The 17,403-nt window shown below is 36.0% G+C and overlaps 1 protein-coding gene across 2 annotated transcripts in view; it reads left to right on the top strand.

Annotated features, from left to right (window-relative positions):
- Nucleotides 1-17,403, top strand: part of LOC150093424 (sodium/hydrogen exchanger 7-like) — a 495,244-nt gene that overhangs the window by 392,172 nt on the left and 85,669 nt on the right. The window contains exons 16-18 of one of the 2 annotated variants that reach the window (XM_090414004.1): nucleotides 1,707-1,815; nucleotides 6,686-6,787; nucleotides 7,455-8,065. In XM_090414004.1, coding sequence (XP_090270130.1) covers nucleotides 1,707-1,815; nucleotides 6,686-6,787; nucleotides 7,455-7,475 — 232 coding nt within the window. In that variant the 3' untranslated portion in view covers nucleotides 7,476-8,065. Of the gene's footprint in view, nucleotides 1-1,706; nucleotides 1,816-6,685; nucleotides 6,788-7,454; nucleotides 8,066-17,403 lie in introns of those variants that run through there. The other variant, XM_090414003.1, reaches the window with a different exon arrangement.

Here is a 17,403-nt window from a genome sequence, read left to right as displayed (position 1 = left end):
TATGGCCTTCCATGTTAAGATGCAGTCCATCTCTAGCATACAACTGCGTTTTTCCTTCAAACACACTCCAAACATCAACAAACTCCAGACCTCTTTTTCTGCACATTCTTGCAATCATATCATTCATTATCATTGCTCGTCTAATTAACTCGTAATTGTCAAAACGAGGCAGCACACACACTATTCTTTCATTGACACTTTTCCTCTTCACAATATCTAATAATGTTCTTAAATCTTTTCCTACCCGATTTATACTACCTCTCAGGTCATTCGTACCCACCATAACTATCATCTTGTCTGCTTCATGCCCTCTCTTTATTGCTAAAGCCACTCTTTCTATTGTCCCATCAGCCAAGCACTCCTCATGCATACCACTCTCCATACCCTTAATCATAGAATCACCATATATTTTACTACTCTTAACTTCATTCAAGTCCACACTCATGGACTCATTCTCTACACTATTCAGTATAGTCTAACCAAGTGAAAAATAAACTTCCAACATCTTTCTCTAAATCCAGAGTAATTCAATAATAAGGTGGTACAGCAACTCCTATAGGTAAATATGACCTCTCCTATTGCTTCTGCCTTAGTATCTCCATGTTTGGGTCTGCCTCCCACTGACGAGACCTCAATAAAGGTTGAAACCGGTCTGGGTAGTGGCCCTTCCCTTAATGCATAGCAGTATACATGTCTGCAAGGAGATGTGCTCTGCATTATGGGAGATACTGAGACAAGGAGTGATGAGAGCTTGGTCCACCTTTGCTCGGAATTGCCTGGTGTTGCACTACCTTACCCTAGTCCTGAAGATAATTTCAGCCACAAACTTTGTTTGCTTACACTTGGATAAAGATTAAACTAAATTTATTATAGTCTAACCAAGTGAAAAATAAACTTCCAATTACTGTCATAGTTGAGCAAAGAATACGAAGACAAAATAGAGAATCAGAGAAATATTTTTCAGAAGTAGGTTGAGGAAAATTGCTGAAAAGCAATTTTCTTGGCTCAAATCTTCTTGGCTTGATCAGAAAGTAAATTATATCATCAGTTTCCAGATATGTATCCTTATTAAGTGTACAGGATATTGTAATAGTACTACACAAATAAGCTTACATTATTACTAATCCCTGAAACAATTTTCTCCTGAATTCACTTGCTGATACTGCAGTTATCAGATCTTATGTTTCTGTCTTCTGGGATACTTTCGACTGCATCAGTCCACCTAGTTCTTAGGCTTCCTCTGGGTCTTCCTTCTTTCTTGGCATCAAGCACCTGTTTTGTTAACCTTTCCTCCAGATTGTTTAACCACCTTACCGGCCGTTATGGATCAAATACGCATCCGCATACGCTTCGTATCCATCATATATTTCATTGTTATAACAATGGTATTACAATTTTAATAAGCACTTCGCATCCATGATAACGTGAACGTCTATAGACGTCTTGGCCGGTAGCGTGGTTAAATGATCATTCCCCGTTAGTAAATTATAATAATAAAAAATTTTGTGATCCTTTTACCAACATGGCTTTTTCTAATCTGACAACTTAATAAGTTTATTTGTTTTTGTTTCTACTTCTTGCTTTCTGTCAAGTATGACTGATGGTCAGTTGAATTACTGCATAAACTTATATTTTGAAATTAATTTCGAATTTTTTTTTTATTCATAATGAAACTAGTATAAAATTGTTCTTTAACTAGCATTTAGATATATGAAACCTTTTTTGACCCACAGTCGACCCACTTTAATGGAGACCCTTCCAGCTTGTTGTATGCCATTAGGTAGGATATTAACCAGCACTCAGCAAATGTCTCAGGTTAGTATGCTTATAAGAATATATCTGTATGAAAAATAAACATTATAAGCAAAATTTTATTTATTGTTTGTTTATTTACAAACAATAAATAAAATTTTGCTTATAATATTAGTCAACTTTTGCAGAATCACAAAATGCTTTGTTGGAACATTCAGTAACTTTGGCTAAGCATTTTATTATTATGTTTCAAATTCATCTACTATGTTTAATGGGGTTACACAAGACTGAAACATTAATAAATGAAATATTAAGTGGCTAAATTTTTGCTTTTTTATCAAGCATCTTCAAATCACAACTACTTGTCATAATACACATATAACAATGAGTGTTGAAAATATTTCAAATTCTAACATACAAAAGACCTGAACTCCTAACTGGTTACTTTCAGATGTTATATAAATTGGAGTTTTTCACAGTTGTTGGGGTGATTTCAAAATAACTGTCTCTCAGATTTTAGGCATATTAATGCATAATTCTTGTAGAGGTTGGAAGATTGTGTCCTTGTGATTGCTGACTGTAAAATTGGTCTCCTTGATGCAACAACTTCTGTAGCACATTAGTTTTCTTCTACCTAATACTGTATGAAGAGGAGCCCAAAGTATGGTCTGCCAGTCCTCCTCCTCATCATCAAATTCCTGATATGTACACTCAAGAGGTGTACATGATATGATATTACTACATGAAAAACTTACATCATTACTAACTTCCTATCTACAATTTTCTTCTAAATCAATCTCTTGACTGTCAAGACTCCAACATTATCAGATCTTATATTTCTATTGTCTAAGGCACTTTGTACCGTATCAATCCACCTATATCTTGGTCTTCCTCTGGGTCGTTTTGTTGCCAACCTGGCAGAGAACACTTGTTTTGCTAATCTTTCTTTGCCCATTCTGTATAAGTGACCATACCACCTGAGATTAGTTCTGCTAACACATTCCTGGATGCCAACAATGTTAAGTTCTTTCCTAATATCCTAGTTTTTAATATGATATTGCCACTTATGCTATCTGTTTGTGTCTCTGATCTTTCTCAGGACTGGACTCTATCTGTGGTCTCTTGTCTTTGGTTAAATGTTTTATTTCTAACCTAGCTCTCAGATCCATGTTAAAATTGGTTTGAACACTGTCTTGTATATAGCTAATTTATTGTTTTGATTAATTTCTCTCTTATTCCATATGAATTTATTCAGTTGACTTCCTACCTTACCAACTTTATTGATTCTGTTGTCTATTTCCACATTTAGTTTACCATTTTTCCTAAAAATCATCCCTAAGTAGTTGAAATGTTTTACTTGTTCTATAAGTTTTTCATTCACAATGCAGTTGATATTTTGTTATTATTTATGTTAAATCTGACACCAGATTTAACTGATAAGGGAAATGGATATGCTATGATACTTTTGGACTTTGCTAAAACTTTTGACAGCATATACCATTGAAAACTGTCGCATAAATTGGAGAATATGGAATTGGATTATAAAATAGCATGGATAAGAGGATGACTTATTGATAAATATCAAAAAGTGGTATATGGGGATTGTGATGTTGCAAGATTTAAGATAATCAGTGGTATATCACAAGGATCAGTCCTTGATCCATTGTTATTCAGTCTATACATTAATGACTTTGTGAAGTATTTGAGACGAGACATATTGCTATTTGCTGATGATGCAAAAATAGGCAAGGTAATGAAGAATGCAGCTGATAAGATACTTTCAAATTGATTTGAATAGCTGGAATTGTGTGCATGTGAAAATGACTATCAGTTCATTGTTAGTTTATGTGAAGTCGTGTCCTTTGGTTTGAAATATCTAATGTTACATTATATTGGTGGAATTATGTTAATAGAAACTGATCAGGCTTAAGGATCTTGGAAGATTTAGTAGGTAGAAAATTGAATTTGCAAATACAACTGAGAGGATATTTGGGATGCTGAAACGAACTTGACGTATAAAGATAAGGAAGTTATTTTGCTGCTCTACAAGGCTTAGATAAGACCTCACTTAGACTATTGTGTATGGATCTGGTTTTCTGGTATCCATGGTGATTTTGGTACAGTGGAGAGTATGGAGCATAATGTTAAAAATTATATCAAAATTATAGAATGCATATTATAAAGACAGATTGAGAAATGCAAACTGCAGCTACTAGCAAACAGGAGAAGGAGGGGATGATATGATTGAAGCTTACAAACTCCTGAAAGGGTCATTCAGGATATCAGTAGATAGAATTTTTCATTTTATAAAGGATGGGGAAAGGACGAGAAGGCATTCTTAGAAATTGAGAATGAATGCCATCAATGGGTGAGAACTATATTTTGCTCTCATAGAGTGGTGTGTGATTGGAATAGATTGTAGGTGGTTCCTGTCTCTTAATAGTAATAATATATTATGGATTGCATTCCTGTTGGATAATTTCTACCACTGTGCTGTCACTACTTGTTTCTAGCCATCTTTCAAAGTAATCACACCAGTCATCAAGAAACATCTTTATCTTCAGTTTTCATGTCACCTTTATTATCTTTGATTTCTTTTTACAGTAATCTTTCCTCTATTTCTGAACTGTTTATTAGCCTCCAGAATAGTTTACCACCTTCCTGCTTCTTTATGTTTTTGTCTAGTCTCTGAGAGTACAAGCTGACTTGACTTGCTAGAAATTTTTAACATACTTTCATTTTTTCCTTTATTGCCTTTTTAACTTCCAGAGTCTGCCATGGAGTTCTGATTTTTCTATCTTTGCAGACCTATCTGGCTGAATCAGTGTTTTTCTTTAGGATTTGCCACTGAATACAAAGATTTGGTTCTTGTTTTCAAACTCTTTCATTTTTTCCTGAATAATGTTTGATTATTTGAGCTTACAGTTCATCTCTGAAAGCTGCCCAAGTTTGATTCTTTTTAAAACTTTCTTACACACACACACTTCTTTGCAATATAATACTCAATTTTTTTCCTGCTCAGAACTAAATGGTAATCACTTTGTTTCGAATCCTTTTTATACTTCTATATCCTGAACCAGCATGAAGGCATCACTATTGCCGGCAAAGGTTGGCCGATTGGTAGAGCCTCTGCTACCAATGGCTCAGTTAAGTAAGTTTGAACGCGGTTAGTAGTTGGAAGGGGATAATCATTCAATACTGTTGGCACACTCTCCCTCGATGAGTCTTTGGACTCCCTGGAGGTGTCAAATAATAATAATCACCAGTAACATAAACAATGAGACCTTATTTCTTGCATCTTCTCTCCATGTGAATTTGTGCATTAGCTTCATATTGGAACATGGTGTTAATAATAGCTACTCCATATCCTGAACAGAAATATATATAGGTGCTTACCATTATTGTTATTAGCTTTGCTCTTTTCTCCATGTTTTCCCAAACATTTCTATGTCTGTTAGTCATCTCTTCTGTTTAGATCTACGACAAGGACTAACTTTTCTTTTTTCATTGTGTCAGCAGCCTTCTCTAATGCCTTGGAAAATTTGCCAACTTTTTCCATAGTAGAAGTGTGAGACTTTGAGCACAGGTAAATCTGATTGTCCAGTTCTTCATTCTGATATTTGTCCACATCACTCTACTTGATATTGCCTGCCATTCATATCTCATATTGAGTTTTGAATACTTTAGCCTCCTCTGCTTTTCTTTTCCTTGATTGTTATTGCCTGAATATAACATCTTGTTGTTGCTTAGAAAGATCCCACCCTGTTTTTTATTCTTTGTTTTGGTAACACCTATTATATCAATCTGGTAATTATCCATTTCTTCTGCTGTATTGATTTCTTTTCCATTGATACTTCTTGTGTTGGTGTCAATTTTGCATTCTGCTGATGTTGGATTGTTTGAGTAGTTGACTTTTTGCTGTTCACCCTAGTTCCTTAGTGAAAACATTGGGGCCTTGTTTATCAAGATTATGCACCAGTGGGCATGAAATTCTGTTATATCATCATTTTAGATTTTGGTTTAAATGAGTAAGAGTTATAGTATGATCAGCTAAATCCTAAATTGCCAGCCCATCCTTGTTCATTCAGTATCCAGATAGACACTCACTGGTGCACCACAATAAGGTGAGATTTGGCATTAAGTCAGAAGCCCTGGTTGATTCTCTGCATTCCTTAAAATGGGATGTGAAGGTCTCCTTCTAGTCATCCTACTTTGATCCTTATGCAAGGTATAATGACAATATAAATTAAATTGTAAAAAAAGTATATATTTAGACAAAATAAAGTTAGTACTTTTTAAATCAGCTAATCTTTTCTATCTCCCACAAAAGGGATAGATGTATCTGTCCTCATAATCTAAATCCCATTATCCAGATATAATCTTTGTAGTTCTTCTTTGCACCCTTGAAACCCGGGAGACATATCCTACAGTAATTATTATATCTGTCAGAGGCTCTACAAAGTTGCAATATAAGTATTATAAGGGCTAAGTTAGGCCTTTTTTTTTTTTGCTCGACGATGCCAGCCCTTTGTCAAAATTTCCATAAATCACCACTGCTCCTCGTATATATAGATGATGATAAATGCCAGCTCAAAGGATAAACTTGGAATAAATGAATGCACATAAATGGTCTTCCATATACATTTATAGGAATCAGTGGATTGGGGACTTCATTCTTCATTTCTTCAGAAACTGAGCAGTGCTCTGTGTGAATAACTGATTAGCCACCATTCATCTCCATTTAGAATTAAGTAATGTCATCTAGGGGTTAGAAATACTGATTGCTGATTACTAACCTGTCATTTTATTTTGCATAAAAAAGTCCAGTGTTATTTGTTTTTAAAAGTTGTGCATGCATAATAAATTTTATTTAATAATCATGTCCTAAAACAATTCTTATTATATTAATAAAATTGTTGCTTATGTTTCCAAGGATGATCCAAGGAGAAATTATGAAGATTCAGATACTGATCTTTGTCTTGATGATGAAAGCAACCCATATGGAACTCATAACCCCCAGTCAGAAGTTTCAAGGGTATAAGATTTTCTCCTCTCATTTAACAATGAATTGGTCACATAAACAAAAAGCACACATCTGTAATAAAGTTATCTTGATTAAACAGCTGATAATACATGCATATTGAAGTGTATTTTTATGAAAAAAATCCCAGAATCCAAGCTTTAATAATTATGACATGTTTTATGAAACAGTGTTATATTTTATGTCCAGAGAGGTACACGTAATTAAATTATGAAATTCTTTATCTCTCCCCTCCCCACCCCATTGATAATCAGTTGTTGGGAGGGGGGGAGTAAAGAACAGAAAGGAATAAGAAAAGAGAGCAGAATAGGACAGGATGAATAAAGATTGAAATGTCAGGTAATGTCAAGGATATAAACCTGAATATTATTATTTTAATTAAAATAATTAAAAATCCATTCATTGTATTCTGTTGACAGCTATTTTTCATTCCTTTTGTTGGTAGTTCTGCCAGGCATTTTCCACATTATCCATAATTTATTACACTATATTTTTAAAAATATATATATTTAACATAATGGCTTTATGCACAAAGTAACGATATCGTTTTTAACATTAGTAATCCAGTAGATAGTGCAAAGTAGGTGTAAAGCAAGCATTTTATTAAATAATAAATTTTAAGAAAATAATAAATCTACTAATGCCTTTTATTCCCTTATAGGGAGTAGGCAAGACCATTTAGCCCTAACTTTTGGAGACCAAAGGAGCAGTTTAATCTCCACAGGTAGCCAATCAGAAATAGCTGGCCCAAGACTATCATTAATTACAAACAGCAACTGGTGAAGAGACAGTAGACAGTGCCACCATCTCATCGTTCCTAACCTTAACACAATATATATTGATATTGTCTGGAAAAGTGTAGTTTCTACGGTCAATTTTCTTGAGTTTACAGGAAAGAAAAACCCCTGAGAGTAGCACAGGGATAAATAAGTGTTATTTGAGCACTTATTTCTTTGGCTTGTCCTGAATTGTTTGGTGTTAACATAATCTATTCACAATATTCTAAATAAGACAGGAAGGTGTGGAGGAGACTCATTATCAACAGTGACCCCACTTAAGTGGGAGAAGCTGCAGAAGAAGAAGAAGATTCACAATATTCTAAATACTGCAAATGAAGTCATGCTAAGGGAATGAAAACAGCACAGAGAAAGAATTAAACCATTGTTTTATGCTTCTATTATTTTGTCTGTCTCTTTCACAGAGACATCATCAGGGAACATAATATAAAATTGTAACATGTGCATACACACAAGTAATGCAAAATAAAGTGCTTAATAGACGCATATGTAAGAATTAATGTTTCCCACATTTTGAGAAGTTTAATGCATCCATTTTTATTTAAATTAGATTGGTTTTTATGGGGTAACTGCAGATTCTAAAAAAAAAAAAGTCTTTCACTTTTCAGCTTGCTGCAATGAAGCATACCGGTATTCTTCAATTTGATTTTGTTTATAATGTCCACGACAACAGACCTCAGTCTGCAGACCTCGCTGATTGTAGTCATGATTACAAATGTATTTTGTACGATCTTCCAGTCTGTCCATAGTAGACCAACTTCCAGGATCAAGGAACTGTACATACCAGGAACTGAGAAAGGATGGAGTTGACGGTTTTGTGGTGGTGGTGGGGGGGGGGGGGGGCTAAGGGAATCTATTTCAAATGGAGCTTAAAGGTGATTTACACATTTTTTTTTTTTTTTTTTAATTCTGGCTATTTTTTCTGACATATCATGAATATATAGAATGGCAATAGCATTACACTGAATTCTATGTTATTCAAATAGTTTGGGAAACAGCATCTTCAGATAATGAAATTATCTGCATAGCTGAGGTCCCTAGAATGACGTTTCCCCATAATGCACAAGCGTGTTCTCAAGTGGCATCATCAGGTGTCAGATAATTATTATTATTCAGGCCTCCATGGAGTCAATAGACTCATCATGGAAGGTTCTTTTTAAGAAACAAAAGTCTATCAAGACTCATCGAGGGAGGTGCCTCCTAGGAAACACAAAGTTTATCATACCACTCCTTAAATGCATTGACCGTTCTCACTCTCACCCCACTCCATCAGGCAATGCATTCCATGGTTCATCCACCCTTCATGCAAAGAAACCACTCCTCGCCCTCTTTCTTACTGTTTCCTTTCGTAACTTCCACGGATGGCCCCTTGTCATGACTCCTTCCCGTTGTTCAACCAAGCGGAAGAACTCCCCAGTGTCAACCCTATAACCACCTCTCAACAGTTTAAAAGTCTCAATCATATCACCCCTCCTTCTTCTATCCACCAAACTCTGCAGTCCACACTCCCTCAGCCGATCCTCATAACTAACATTGTACAACCCCGACACCATCTTTGTTATCTGCCTTTGTATCCTTTCCACAGTTAATTTATCCCTTCAAATCCTGGGGACCAGATCTGAGAACAATAGTCCAAGTGTGTTCTGATCAGGGTCTTATACAATGGAATGATAACTCTTATCTCTGCAGGTCAGTGTCTTTCTTATTATTGCAGCAATCCTCTGCGTTACTTTCACTACCTTTGCAATATGTCCCTCTAAATTTCAGGTTTCTATCAATCATCAAACCCAGATCTCTTGTCTCTCCTACTTCCTCCAGTTTAACTCTTCCCATAGAGTATGCAGCATCCCATCGATGTGTCCCAAACCTCAAGACCTTACATTTTGCTGCATTAAACTGACACCCCCCATTCATTTGCCCATCTATCTAGCTTATTCAAATCCTCTTGCAGGGCTACCACATCTGCACTATTACTAATAATCCTTCCCAGCTTCGCATCATCCTCAAACAACCGAATATCCCCTTGCAATCCATGGACAATGTCATTGATATAAAGGTTAAAAAATATAGGTCCCAGTACTGAGTCCTGTGGAACCCCACTTGTAACCTTCTACCTCTTTGAAATTGCTCCATCATACACAACTCTCTGATACCTATCGGACAACCAATCCTGAATCCAGTTGACCAATCTGACATCCAGACCCATGTGCTGCAACTTGAATATCAGCTTATCATGTGGCACCTTGAATATCAGCTTATCATGTGGCACCCTGTCAAATGCCTTTGCTAAGTCTAGGAAAATGGCAGTATATTCCTTTCCCCTCATCTAATGCTCTTGTAATTTTATCATAGACGCTAGCATATTGCTAAAACAAGAACACCCCTTCACAAATCCATGTTAACTCTCACTGATAAAATTACCATCATCTACCCAATGCTGTATATGGTCCCTCACTACTTTCTCCAAGATCTTACTAACTACTGATGACACACAAACTGGCCTATAATTAGACACTTCCAGTCTTCTACTGCCCTTATGCAATGGCACTATCTTGCCTTCCTTCCATTCCATGGGCATCTTTGCCACAGCCAGACTTTCATTGAAAAGCCAGGTCAAGGGTAGTGTCAGTTCCTTAGCACATTCTCTCAAAACTCATGGTGAAATAGCATTCAGTGTCACAGCTTTACTAACATCCAGAGTACTCAGAATGTGGAACATATTCTACTCCTGCACCTTTAAACCTCAAATCTGCTCTTTCCCTCTAGTATTCATATTGACTCCTCCAGGATGAAATATTCCAATAAAGTGTTCATTGAACAATTCCACGATGTCCTCACCATCAGTCACTCTATTCCCATTTTTATCCTACAGTGTCATTCTTCCAGAGTCATTTATCCTCCTACTGACCACATAGCTAAAAAATTCCCTAGGAATTTCCTTGGATCTAAGGGCCAATCTTTTCTCATATTCCAATTTCGCCTTTCTTACCATACTAGTCACTCTTCTGGCCTGTATCTTATATTCTTCATGCATCTTCTCTTCACCTGTCTCCTTATATCTCTTCCATAGCCTCTTTTTCGATGAAATTTACATTGTAGCTCCTGTTTAATATTGTTTGTCATCCACTTTACTCCAAATTGTGTCCTCTTCTTCACCTGTGGGTCCTATCAGATGCGAGTCCTATTGTTACAATATTAGTGCTCTTGATTACATTACAAATCATATTTTTAAAAAATGTCAATTTATAATGCACAATAAAAAATGAAATATTGATGGGGGGAAAAAAAAAAAGAAAAGATGTCTCAGCTGTACCTTTTGTTTGGAATATTAAATACCAGTTTCATAAAATTGATACAGAATGCTTACAACATCATGAAAAAGCACAACAAAGAAAATTGAGGCACAGATATCTTATTACATTTAGTAACAAGCCAAAGTTTGTAATAGGAAGTTTTTCTGCACAGTGCACAAATGACAGTTATTGTTAGCAATTTGCTCAATCGGTCAACTTATTTTTGCAAATTAAATATAATTGTGCAGTTGACAAAAGTTTATAAAATAAAATGGAAGATTATGAAGAAATAAAAAAAGGGAGGTGGAGTGCTATTGATGATGAAAAAAAGAGTTGTGTCTATACAAGATAGATGCAAAGGGAAAATAGTGGCAGTGGTTTTGAGTGAGAGGTGAATAGAATGAAATACTTAGTCATATATTAGTCGAAAAATTATTCAACAGGATTTATGATACTGGTAAACTATCCTCTGACTGGGTAAACTCATTCTTCATTGCATTGCCTAGAAAACCTAATACAAAAACTTGTGAGGATTTTAGATTGATTAGCCTAATGAGCAGGACTCAAAATATTCCTAAAAATTATTCATAACAGAATATACCAAAAATGTGCTGCTCTCATTAGTGAAACTCAGTTTGGTTTCAGAAATGGCTAAGAACAAGAGAAGTTCTTTTCTGCTCATGTATCTTAGCACAAAGATGCAGAGAACAACAAACTGCCCTTTATATTTGTTTTATTGATTTCAAAAAGGTTTTTGATAAGGTCTAGCATAATTAACTCGTAAACATCTTAGAATGTCTAAGCCTAGATGATAAGATCCCAAGGACGGAAAAAGTGAAGAATGAAGAAAAACTGCCCACTTTAATGAGAAACTATAAATATAACATTCGCCAGGTAATACTAGAAGGTAAAATCAGTGGAAAGAGAAAAACCTGGAAGAAGAAAAATATCATGGCTAGTAATCTACATACTTATGACAGCTGCATTCCATGAGTGAGATGGATACACAGTAGTATACTTAGATTTTGCAAGGCTTTCAATAATTAAAGTTCATAGTCAAACTAGAATGGATTTGATTGAATATTAGGCTAGTGCATTGGATTAGAGATTGGCTATCTGTATCAGCAAGTTGTGTATTGGGGAGCAATATCCTTAATTGGAAAGTCACTAGTGGTGTGCCTCAGGGATCTGTTTTATGGCTATTGCTGTTTAACCTGTCAGTTGTTTGCAAATATAATGCAAAGTTGCGAAGAACTATGATTAGAACAAATGTTGTGGACTTACAAGAAGACTTGAATAGACTGAATGAATGGTCATGGGAGTGGGGATACCAGTTCAGTTTTGCAAAATGTATCACAATTAATTTCCTGATATATATCCTCATGGTGGTGTTCAGGTTACTATGACAGAACTAGATGATGAAATTTACATTATTATTAATCTCCTATTAACAATTCTTTCTCCAAATTAATCTGTTACTTGTGAGCACTCCGATATTTTCATATCTAACATTTCATGCTTCTAAGGCACTTCTGACTGAATCAATCCACCTAGACCTTGCTCTTCGTCTGGGTCTCTTTCCTGGCATCTTGGCATCAAACATCTGTTTTTCTAATCTTTCTTTATCCATTCTATTTAAGTGGTCATACCACCCTAGGTTAGCTCTGCTGACATTCTTAAATGCCAATAATGTCAAGTGCCTTTCATCATCATCATATTCCTGCTATCTGCCCTCAAGGGGTGTACAGGATATGATAGTACTACATGAAAAAAAATACATCATTACTAACTTCCTATCTACAATTTTACTCCAAATCAGTCTGTTACTTGTCAAGACTTCTACACTTTTTGTATTTATTGCTCAGAAGGATCTCACCAGTTTTTGTCTTTTTTGTTTCAGTCACCCCTATTATGTCGATCTGGTACTTATCTAATTCCTCAGCTAGCTCTATTTCTTTGCCATTCAGGCTTCTTATGTTGATGGTACTGATCTTTAACTCTGATGATGTTGAGTTGGGGTGTGTTTTCAGATTTGTTCCAGTAGCTGACTTTTCACTGTTCGTCCTGGTTCCCTGGCGAAAACAACGGGGGGCCTTGTTTAACTGGGCGATGCCCCAGCCGGCATGAAATTTTGTCATGTTGTACCATCATTTTTTATTTTGGTTTAACCAATAAGAATACAATTTGGTCGGCTAAATCCCAAATTGCCAGCCCATCCTCGTTTGTTCAGTATCCAAGTAGATACCCAACAGGGTGCACCACGAGAAGGTGAGGATTGGACAGTAGGTCAGAAGCCCTGGTCGGTTCTCCGCATTCCTTTAAAGGGTATGTGGAGGTCTCCTCTCAGTTATATAGCTTTGACCCTTAAGCACCCCAAGTGCCTTTCTAATATCTTTATTTTTAATATGATTCTGCCATTGATTCACTCCCCTAATTTTTCTCAGAACTCTCATATCTGTAGTCTCTAGTCTTTGATCAAGTGCTTTATTTCTAATCCAACTCTCAGATCCATAACTTAAAACTGGTTTAAACGCTGTCTTGTATACCGCTAGTTTGGTGTTTTGGCTAATCTCATAATTCCATATATATTTATTCAGTTGGCTACCCACTATACCAGTTTTACTTATTCTGTTGTCTATTTCCAGATTTAACCTGCCACCTTCACTTAAAATTGTGCCTAAATAGCTGAAATAATATGTTACTTGTTGTATAGAATCTCCATTCAGAATGCAGCTGAAGTTTTCTCTGCTCCTGCCCATGTTCATAGTTTGGTCTTTTTATTGCTGATTTTCATACCAAATTTGTTACAGTTTTTATTCCATTTAGTTAGAGAATCCCAGAAACTTGCACTGGATGTGTTTAGAAGTATAACATGTGCATAGAGCAAAGAGCTAAGTTTTGACATCTCCAATTCTAATATCAAGCCTAATGCCACTTTCTTTCATAATGTGATTAATATAGATGATATATAAGAGTGGAGATAATGTGCACCCTTTTACTCCTGATTTTACATCAATACCATCTTCCTGTATTTCCTTCAATTCTAACTCCTGACTTGACAACTTAAATATAGACTATGTATTACTCTGTATAATTTTCCATTCACTCCATATAATTGGAATTGAAGGAAATACAGGAAGACGGTTCCTGTTAAGTACAGAGCCTTGTCATATTCCCACGAGTTTTCAACTATTTGTCTTAAAGTGAAAATATGATTTGACAAACCTGTATTTGACTGGAACCCAGCTTGTTCTCCAAGTTTCTCTTCCACAATCTTTCTCAACTTCTTTTGAAGTATGCTTTCATAAATGTTACCTTGGAACACTTAGTAGAGAAAATCCTCTGTAATTCTCACATTCAGCTTTATTACTTTTTTTTATAGATGGGTACTATGATGCAGGATTGTATATTATCACCTTACCTTTTTAATATTTATAGTGAATATATTATGAGAAAGGCTTAATTAAACAAAGATTCAGCTTGAATTAAGATTGATGGAAGAATAATAAATAATTTAAAATATGCAGGTGATACAACCCTCATAGCAGAAACTAAAGAACATCTGGAGTGGTTGATTCTATTGGTTAAGAGCAAAAGTAACAAAGCCTGGTTTAATTTAAACAGCCAAACAAAACTAAGGAGGGTGCTTAAGAGTCAAAGCTGTATAACTGAGAGGAGACCTCCACATAGTCTTTAAAGGAATGCAGAGAACTGACCAGGGCTTCTGACCTAATGTCCAATCCTCACCTTCTCGTGATGCACCCTGTTGGGTATCTACTTGGATACTGAACAAACAAGGATGGGCTGGCAATTTGGGATTTAGCTGACCAAATTGTATTCTTATTGGTTAAACCAAAATAAAAAAATGATAGTACAACATGACAAAATTTCATGCTGGCTGGGGTGTCGCCCAGTTAAACAAGGCCCCCATTGTTTTCGCAAGGAAATCAGGGAGAACAACGAAAAGTCAGCTACTGGAACAAATCTGAAAACACACCCCAACTCAACATCACCAGAGTTAAAGATCGGTACTATCAACATAAGAAGCCTGAATGGCAAAGAAATGGAGCTAGCTGAGGAATTAGATAAGTACCAGATCGACATAATAGGGGTGACTAAAACAAAAAAGACGAAAACTGGTGAGATCTTTCTGGGCAATAAATACAAAATGTTATATTCAGGCAATGACAATCAAGGAAAAGAAGGAGTAGCCATAGTATTCAACACAAAATACGAGGCTAATCTTCTTGAATGGCAGTCAGTCTCAAGTAGAGCAATGTGGGCAAATATGAGAATGGGGAACTGGACAATGAGACTAATTTTTACCTATGGTCCCACAGAAGGTTCTACTATGGTAGAAGTGGAAGAATTTTTTGAGGCTTTAGAAAAAGCAACTGACACAATGAAAAAGGAAAAGTTGGTCCTTGTTGGGGATCTAACTAGCAGAGTAGGAAATGATTGTGAGACATAGAAAAATATTTTGGGAAAATTTGGAGAAAAGAGCAAAGCTAATAATAATGGCAAATATTTGTTGGATTTCTGCTCAGACATTTACTGCTTATTACTAACACAATGTTCCAACACAAAAATGTGAACAAATTCACATGGAGAGAAGAGGCAAGGAATAAGAAAAGTCTCATTGACTATGTTATTGTTGATAGTGATGTTTTCCACCTGGTGCAGGACACGAGAGTGTACAGAGGATTTGAAATTGGAAAAAAAAAAAAAAAAAAAAAAAAAAATCAGCTAACGCCTTTTTATTCCCGTATATACGGGAGTAGGCGAGGCCATTTAGCCCTATCTAACTTATTGGAGACTGAGTGGGCAGTTCAATCTCCACTGGTACCCAATCAGAGACAGATGGCCCAAGGCTATCACTAATTAAGCGGTACGCAATGAAGAGAGACAGCTCAAATGTGCCGCCATCTCGTGGTCTCTAACCCTAACACAATATATTTAATGTCTGAAATAATGTGGGTTCTACGGTCGATTTTCTTGAGTTTACAGGACGAAAAACCCGAGTTTCCGGGAGGAAAAACCTGCTTGCCCGTGCCAGAGATCGACTAACTCGGGAACCGGTCGAAAAAAGGCTTAGAAAAATTTCCTCTAGTCGCCGACTAGACTCGAAACCAAGACTTCCTTCGTGCGGCCTAGCGCGATGGTGTGCAAACGCCACATCCACTGAGCTACACAGGCTTCTATTGCCTTCTATTGAAATTGGAAGTGATCACTATTTAGTCTTGAGCAGGATAAAATTGAATTTCATATTGAAAAGAATAACATGTAAGAAAGTTTTAAAGCGAATAAAAGTTGAGCAACTCTCAGATGTGAACTGTAAACTAAAATACACAAAGATTATTGAAGAAAAAATGAAAGAGTTTGAGAACAGGAATCAAACCCTGGAGATTCACTGGCAAGCATTGATGAAAGCCTTGATTGATTCAGCTAGAGAGGCATGTGGTGAAGTTGTCTGCAAGGATAGAAAAATTATAACTCCATGGTGGACGCAGGAAGTTAAAGAGGCAGTGAAGGAAAAGAAGAAAGCATATCAAAAGTTCCTGTCAAATAAATCAGCTTGTGCTCTTAAAGAATACAAAGACAAATGCAAGAATGCTAAACACTGTGTAAAACTAGCTAAACAAAAGTCATGGGAGGACTTTGGCAAGAATATAGAAAATAAATATCAAGAAGGTGACAAAATATTCTGGAGGTTGTTGAAGAAGCTTAGGAATGCAGGAAAGAATGCTGTAAAAGGAGTTAGAGATGATAAAGGTGACATGAAAATGGGAGAAAAAGATATCCTTGAAGTATGGAGTAATTACTTTGAAAAAACTGCTAAATGAAACAAGCAGTGATGACAGCACAGTGGTAAAAAAACACTGACCAGGCATGCAGTCAGGAATACATATCCATACTTGAAGTAGAAAAAGCCATCAAAGGCTTGAAATGTGGAAAGGCAGCAGGAGTAGATGATATTCGACCAGAAATGCTGAAGTGTGGTGGTATAAGAGTCTTACAGTGGCTGCACTGCATATTTCAGAAAGCCTGTACAGAGGGACGAATTCCCAATGATTGGAGTAGATCTCTAATTAGTACCCATATATAAAAAGGGAAATAAAACTGAATGCGAGAATTACAGAGATATTTCCCTACTGAGTGTTCCTGGCAAGATCTATGCAAGTATACTTGAGAAACGGTTGAGAAGAATTGTGGAAGAAAAGGTTGGTGAAGAACAAGCTGGATTCAGGCCAAATAGAGGCTGTCAGGATCAGATCTTCACTTTACGACAAATAGTTGAGAAAGCATGGGAATATAACAAAGATCTGTATTTAAGTTTTGTTGATTTGGAAAAGGCATATGACAAGGTGCCAAGAGAAAAGCTTTTCAATATGCTACAGTTATACGTTGTCAATGGGGCATTGTATCAAACAATACTTAGTCTTTATTTGAATTGTAAGTCAGCAGTTAGAATTGAAAGAAGTACAGGAATATGGTTTAATGTTAAATCTGGTGTGAGACA

Source organism: Typopeltis vanoorti, chromosome 24, assembly GCF_054136105.1.
Source record: "Typopeltis vanoorti isolate ZY-2024b chromosome 24, IOZ_Tvanoo_1.0, whole genome shotgun sequence".
NCBI lineage: Eukaryota > Metazoa > Arthropoda > Arachnida > Uropygi > Thelyphonidae > Typopeltis > Typopeltis vanoorti.
This window is presented reverse-complemented; position numbering and strand designations above follow the sequence as displayed.